Source organism: Triticum aestivum, chromosome 1A, assembly GCF_018294505.1.
Source record: "Triticum aestivum cultivar Chinese Spring chromosome 1A, IWGSC CS RefSeq v2.1, whole genome shotgun sequence".
NCBI lineage: Eukaryota > Viridiplantae > Streptophyta > Magnoliopsida > Poales > Poaceae > Triticum > Triticum aestivum.
In genome coordinates, this window is record NC_057794.1 from 44,012,758 (window position 1) to 44,020,633 (window position 7,876).

A 7,876-nucleotide genomic window follows, 5' to 3' on the forward strand; every position below is an offset into this window, starting at 1 on the left:
ATGTTCAACCCAAATTTCGTATCTTCTGGAGGAGGGTAATGAAAGGGTTCCTACCTGTCAAGGCGGAGCTCGCAAGGAGACACATTGGCGAGGATGTGATCTGTGCGTTGTGTGGACACGAGGACGAGACCTTGTTTCATTCTTTGGTTACCTGCACCCATGCACAAGTGTTCTGGGCAGAGGCTCTCAGGTTTTTTGGCTGTACCCTCCCTACGATGCTACCTATGACTTGGACAAGGGATCTCCTCGACCCCAGCTTCATTGCAAAGGAGGATGCAGCCGTGGTAATCTCGGTGATGTGGGCAATATGGAGCGATCGCAACAAGTATACTCATGGTGAGCGGCAGTACCAGCCGCTTAGGTCTATGGAACTAATTCAGGAGCACCTGAGAGCTCTGAATATACCAGCCAACGACACGGCCGTACAGCGGCGCAAAGAAAGGTGGAAACCCCCGGTAGAAGGTGTGGTGAAGCTAAACGTGGATGCTGCAACTGATGCTATTGGAGGCAGAGCTGGGACGGCGGTAGTCGCAAGAAATCACAAAGGAGAGTTTCTGGTAGGAAGGTATGTCTCTTATGAGGGGCTCACCGATCCATATGTGTGCGAAGCAATGGGATGCAGAGATGCCATGTTGCTAGCCATGGACAGAGGATGGCCTAGAGTGGAGAACATATCAGACTGCAAACCAGTAGTAAATGACTGGAACGCTGGGATACACTGCTCGGTGAGTGGCCCTATCTTCAGAGAGATGTCTTCATATCTCTCGCTTTTTCAGGGGGTAGAGATTCAGCACAATGGAAGAGAAGCCAATGAAGTAGCTCATTTGTTGGCTAGGTATGGTGTTACTGCTGTGAGGAGCAGTATGACTTTTTTTTACTCCCCCTGTTTTCCTAAGTGCAGCTTTGCACTCGGACTGTGTACGGTCTATTAATGAATAAAGTCGCCTAAGGGCCGTATCTCAAAAAAAAAAAGTCTGGGCTGCCCTTAGGTTTTTTTTTTGAGGGGTTGCCCTTAGGTAAACTGCAGCATAGGCCGGCAACTCAGAATAGCCCAGAAGCGCGTATTCAGTTACCCAGCCCAGCAGCCCAGCCCGTGTCCCGCAGCCCAGCCCAGCTCACTACTAAAACCCAACCAAGCACCACCACGCCGCCCCCTCCTCCCCCAACCCCCCGTACAGTCGCCGCAGCAGCAATGGCGGCGGAAGAAGCAGCCGCCTCCGCCTCCGCCGCCGCCACCAACTTCGAGGTGGACCTGGGCCACCTCCTGGCCTACGACCCTTCGCACCACCTCGCCGCCGCCGCCGCCGCGTCCTCCAGGGCCGAGCTGCGGGAGGAGTGCCTGCGGAAGGCCACGGAGCTGGCGCAGGCCGTCGCCAACGCCCTCTTCTCGCTGCCGGCCACCGAGGGCCGCGACGGCCCCCTCGTCCGCCTCCCGCCGCCCACCAACCGACTCCCCCGCGAGAAGCATGTGAGCATACTGCATCCCTCTCTCTCTCTCTCCCCTCATACCATCTCTGCTCGGTAGTATATGTTGCTCTCGATTTGTTTTAGAGAATGATTATTACTGCCGGCCAGTAGATTGGTGTAGGTTACAGACGCGAGGATGACATATTAGCATGGAACTACGACTGCCACCACCAGCATATATTGCTTCAACTATTGCTTGTATTGATTCTAATTTCTCATTCCTGCTCTGTGCCAATCCTTAAAACGAGATATTAAGCTGAACAGAACTTTTGTTATGATAATATATGCATGTATTTGCAAACTGCAAGATGTTTATAATCTTTACCTCTCCTGTCACCAGTTGCCGAGGCCGAAGCCCCCTACCAAGTGGGAGCAGTTCGCGAAGTCGAAAGGTGAGCCTGTTATTCTTGCTGGCTTGCTGAATGTTTTTATTGCAAGTGTACTTGCTTGGGTTTGATATGGTAGGAACATACCTGCAGGGATTATCAAGCACAAGAAGAACAAGCGTGCATGGGACGAGCAAACTAATTCCTGGAAGCGGACTTACGGCTATGATCGTGTCAATGATGACAGAGATGTTCCCATCATTGAAGCCAAATTGACAGATGGTGAGCAACTTCGTCTTCTGTATCTATGGACGGTGAATTTGTTTTTGTGGCAAGGGTAGTAATCTTTTCTAGCTTTTCCCTGCCGAGTACACATTGCAGTCATCATGAGCTGTGACACAAATGCTTAACAGCATGTATGCCTCTGCGTATCTACGCCGATTTAGTCTGGTGTTCATTTTAAATCTCCAATGCTCTTTGCATTTTGACTAATTGAATCTAATGAGCAGCATTTTGTTTTGTAACAAGAGTAGCAACCGTTTCGAGCTTTACACCGAGTGCTTATTGCAGTAATGTGCCATGACACAAATGCTAACAACCTGCACGCTTCTGCTTTGCACACTGATTTAGTCCATCTATCATTTTTATTTTCCAGTAATCTTTTCATTTATGACTGACTGAATCTCTCGAGTCTAAATTGGCAATGTAATTAGTTCTAAAATGTATATGTGTCATTCTGTTACCCTTTTAACGAAGTATGATTTATTACAGAGCCTGGTGTTGATCCTTTTGCTCAAAGAAGGGAAGAGAAGAAGGGCAGGGTAGATAAACAAGAAAAGAACAGACTTGGAAATTTGAAGAATGCTGCAAAAGTTGGTGCTCTGCCAAGGTAATCCTTTCCTACTACTCCCTCCGTTCCAAATTACTTGTCGTGGTTTTAGCTTAAATTTGAACTAAAACCACGACGAGTAATTTGAAACGGAGGGAGTAGCTAGTATCATCTATATATATAGCTCATGCACTACTTAGTTTATTATTCATTACATTAGCAACTCGACTTTCTCATATAACAGCTTTCTGAAAAAACATTATGCAGTCACATACAGCTTGCTGCCACGTCCGTGCCCATCACAGGGACAAAAGCTGATCTGCCTAGAAAAGCTAAGAAGGAAGATCTCGAGAATGTTGCTGGTATGGCTTCTGCAGCAACTGCTAGCGGTGGAAAGTTTGACAAAAAGTTGCCTGGCGAGAAACCTCTTAAGAAGGCTGGCAAAAATAGAAAGGTTTTTCCCCTGTGAACTTATTTGCCTTCTGTAAATCCAAGCACCTTTGTAATTTGATAGTTTGGTTAGCTTAACTGTTGCTTTTCTGCAGTTCCTCCCTGTTGTACAAGGGAAAGGAATGGGCAACCTGGAGAAACAGCAGAACGACAAGATCCTGAACAGTCTGCTGGCCAAGAACTTTGAGGAGCCGTTGGATGTCAGCAAGGCAAGCCTCCAGGATTCATTATATGTTACCTTTTCCATTTGTCTAGCTCAGCATCTAACAGCAGCTGTACATAACTTTGATACCAGGCAATCACGATGTACAAGGTGAAGAAGGACAACAAGAGGAGGAAAGACAAGCAATCATCATCATCCGGATCGAATAAGTTGAAGCCCCAGAAGAAAATCCACAAGAAATCTTCGAAGAAAAGTGCTTAGGTCCGCATCATCCTCGAGACGTGGTTTGCTGTAGGTGGCGAGCGCAGTTTCCAAGCATCATGGAGAGTGTTGGCAAGTTTTGTATGGTTGTTGTCCTGTTTAAGTCCCATGGGAGAAAGATTGTTAATCCAGTTATACTGGTTATGACACAAGAACCTGAGTGTTGTCAGAAGTTTTGGAAAATATTTCTGGAAAGCTTTGTTTGCAGTATACTCCCTCCGTTCCTAAATATAAGTCTTTGTAGAGATTTTACTATGAACCACATACGGATGTATGTAGATGCATTTTAGAGTGTAGATTAACTCATTTTGCTCCGTATGTAGTCTATAGTGGAATCCCTACAAAGACTTATATTTAGGAACGGAGGGAGTAGAAAGCAACCTAACACCAAAGAAATTTGATGTCTGAGCACACGCCTTAATTTAGTCAGTGAATCAAGTAAAGCTTCTACGCTCTACTTGAAAGCTCATGTCATTGTAGACTGTTAACATCGATTAGGGTAACACATAGCCTTATGCTCAACACAATTAAGAGTTCAATGCCGCCACCCGAAGTTGTGCTGGCCGTTGTTGTGATTAAAAGTTAGCTGCATGAAGAGCATGCCGACCATTCAGCGCTTCCTTGCCGCTGCCTTTGAAGGCTTCCGTGCCCTAAATGAAAAGGGGCGGCCCGATGCACATAGTTCCTGCTTGCAGGACTCAAGCCTCTTCCTTGCCGCTGCCTTTGAAGGCTTCCGTGCCCTAAATGAAAAGGGGCGGACCGGTGCACATAGTTCCTGCTTGCAGGACTCAAGCCTGTGACCTCATGGTCACAATGCAACAACTTTACCACCACACCAAGGTTCATAAGAAGAGATGGTCAACTAATGTGGCGGCGCCGCGCGGGGGGGGGGGGGGGGGGGGGGTCGGAAGTGTCCTGTGAGAGACTCGGCAGGCGGCTAGGGTTTTACCTATCTCTAGATATTGAAGAACTACAACCCAAAACAACAACAATATCACCGGTTGCACGACAAAATGCGCCCATTAACATTTTTTTATTCTAATTGGTCACAAAGCCTATTTGCCACCGGGTCACATCAGTTGCCTATAAATTGTAGACTTTGCAAAAGCCACCATTGCACCCCTCAGGATCGAGAAAAACCCAAAATGCACGCAACACAGTTGGAGCTCTCACCATTGTGTCCATGGTGGCATGGCTCATAGTCGCCGGAGGGGATGAGTCGTCTGTGAAGTGGCCCATGCTAGTCCCTTCGGTAGTATGCCCACCGCCACCAAAGTGCATGCCGGGAAACATCTCGATGATCACCACGGTGGTGGCGTTTGCCGGGAAACACATATGAAACACAAATGTTTGTTTATGGGGCAAAAAATCTTATGGCTTTGGGGTGGGGTGGGGGGGGGGGGGCACCGCCCTCTTGGACTTTAGGTAGCTCTGTCGCTTAGGCCTCCTTTGGTTCATAGAAATTCTAAAGGATGCGAACTTTGTAGAAAAAATTTCTTTCAAGCCCTTTGGTCTTTAGGAATTGATTCCTATTCCTATGTAGGATAGAAATTAATCCTACACATTTCAAAGAAAAAAAAACATTAGCCCAGACTTAGTAGAAAAATTCCTATCCTAGTAGAAAAAAAGCTATTTCGAGGACTTAGTATAAAAATTCCTATCCTATGCGGCCATGCATCAAGTGACATCTCTTTCCCTATAGGATTTGAGATGCATATATGAACCAAAGGAGGCCTTTACACTGTCGAGGCTTATTCGTCATGATGCTTGCCTCCATCTTGGAACCGGTGCAATCTCCCACCGCCACCAGTGTGGGCCTATTGTTGTAGGGTGAAACCCTAGAGGGGATCTTTTCACACTTGGAGGGGGGAAAAGTGAGGAACACACAAGAACACAAGAGGAGAATCACTCAAACAAGCGCAAATAACACATCCACTAGAGTAGCAAACATGAGATCCACAAGCATACAAGAACAATTCAAGGAAAATAGCACTAGGGTAAGGTTATTCCCACTAGGTGAGGTCTTGGTGATAATCTTCTCCAAAAGGAGGCCTTGAATCCACAAGAGGATCTTCTCCAAGAGGAGGCCTTGATCTCAAAGAGGAGCTACTCCAAGAGGAGGCCTTGATCTCCAAGAGGAGGAAGATGAGCAAAGCTCTCTCTTTGTCTATCCAATACTTTGCTAACCCTAAAAATGAACTATGAGAAGAGTACTTATAGGCTAGGGACGAAATTGGGGGAAAACGGGGGTACAAGGGTCAAATGCCCATAGTGCACACAAGCACACCGGGAGGGGTCCGGGCACCTGGGGTAAAGGGGTTCGGGCACCCGGACCGGTGAGAGGCAGGCGCCAAGGAGGGGGCCGGGCACCCGGACGGGTTAGAGGGCCAACGCCCTTAGCGGCTGGCGGGCCCGGGCACCCGGGGGTGGCGGTGCGAGCACCCGGGGGTGGAGGGTGCGGGCACCCGGGGTGTCCAGAGAGCCTCCGGTGCTTCGTGTCTTGGAGCTCTTCCTTCTCCTCCTTCTTGAGGCTCTTGCCATCATGATCTTCTCCTCGATACCTAGTCATGCACAAAGTTTTCGATTGAGGTAGAAGCCATTTCTTATGTGAATCCAAAAGGAGCTCGAAGAGGAAAGAGGTAACCTCGGTTTCGATATCACGTGCACGGGCTCTCGTCATGGGTCCACTTGGTGTTCGAGCTGATGATGAAATGTCCATGGGGGTGATAGTAGGATGCTCCGCATCACCTATCCTCTGTGTCAATGATGCTTGTGGCGACCACTTTCAACGCGTGAGCGTATGAACCACCAGTCTCATCTTTGCATTATGTCCAGCAACATCATCTTCGTCAACGTCATCACCAACTTAAACTAGGTGCAGTTGCTCCCATGAGCACTCGGAGGCTGGTTAACCTGGACTACAAAACTTGGGTAAACTTGGAGCCTTGGATGTTATGCAATGTGCTGTCCCGAAACAACCAGACAAGAACAACAATCTCAATCTTCAAATTCGTAATCTCCTCAGCGTTCCAGTATTCAATATAATCTGTTATTCCTGGTGCACGATGAACATACTCTTCCCATGGTGGATCCACAAGAATAACATCAAACTTTGTACCAAAAAATTCTGGAGAAAGAACATGTTGCCGTAGATCACACTTAAAATACATCGGTGGTGAAGCAGTGTTAGTAACAATTTCGTCCTTCCTCTGTATGAGTTCTCTCAATTTTGGATATTCCTCCGCTGCACTTGTAAGATCCAGTTGGTTAGTTATGATGTACGGTATAGCTAGACCATGAAAGACCGTTGATGGAAATACCAAATTCATTTTTGCAAAGGACCTGAAACGATTTCTCGCAGGATAAAGCCATTTTGCAAAGGACTGGTTTTCATAGGATTACACACAGCTTTTGTATCTACTAATTGGAAGTGTCTCTCTTGCACCATGAATTCCTCGCAAACTTATTTAATGCTTCTCCGCAGCTTCAAATCCAGTTATTTTTTCGACTGAAGGGGCATCACTCCCAATTAGAGAAAAGGCTTTGGAAGAAGTTTCGAACGAATTTGGCGAAATTGACAATTTTCGATGGGAAGTGAAACACAACAAAGTTGATAAAAAAATCCTTTGAGATTTTCGGTAAGCAGTCCCAGTTTCGCTAACAATGAAAATGATGAAAAGAAAAGAGCATCTGCAGAGATGTCCAGTAGACCTACCTTCAAATCCAGTCTGAGGTAAAACTTACAAGGCTTTCATAGTCGGGGTGGGTCGCCATGTGTGGTTGGGACACCCGGGAGACCTTCCATCCGTCCCTGTAAACATTGTGACGAATTAATAAAAACTTCGCGAGGTTGTCTCAAAAAAAAAAAACTAAAGCAAAGAGAAGGCAAGGAAAAGCGGGAAAAGCGACAGAAGAGACAGGAGTAAAGAATGTCCTGGAGAGGTAACTGAACTTGGTCCATTGGATGCGTCTTGCACGGCAAGGATCGCCAGATAACGGTTCGCATCACTCTGTCCGAAGTGTACAGAGGAAATCCACAGTTTCAGTCAAGTTCAGCAGGTTCAGAGTTGATCTTGGGCCTGACACGGCGATGATCCTTCTCCGACGCTGCTCCTCTGACTGGGTGGCGAAGGGTGCCGCTCCCTCTCCGGCAAGCTATCCAATGGGGCCTCGCTCCGAGACGAGTGCCGGGGTGATGGCGGCGGCAGAGTGCGGGGAAGGCAAACAAACAAATCTTAAGAAAAAACAAACTTCAGAATCATCAACTACTCCAACCAAAAATTACAGAGGGTTTCATCTTGTTTTCTTCTACAGATAATCAAACATCTGACTGGCCACCGCATTCTGAAAAACATCTCATCTTATGACCCTCAAAATATT

The 7,876-nt window shown here is 47.1% G+C and overlaps 1 protein-coding gene across 1 annotated transcript; it reads left to right on the forward strand.

Annotated features, from left to right (window-relative positions):
* Positions 1-1,149: 1,149 nt before the first annotated feature.
* LOC123188799 (ribosome biogenesis regulatory protein homolog) lies at positions 1,150-3,703 on the forward strand. The gene is made up of 7 exons (XM_044601052.1): positions 1,150-1,468; positions 1,808-1,859; positions 1,947-2,075; positions 2,565-2,682; positions 2,890-3,076; positions 3,168-3,281; positions 3,368-3,703. The coding sequence occupies exons 1-7, from the start codon at positions 1,193-1,195 to the stop codon at positions 3,494-3,496; spliced, it is 1,005 nt and encodes a 334-aa protein (XP_044456987.1). The 5' UTR covers positions 1,150-1,192; the 3' UTR covers positions 3,497-3,703.
* The last annotated feature ends 4,173 nt before the right edge of the window (positions 3,704-7,876 follow it).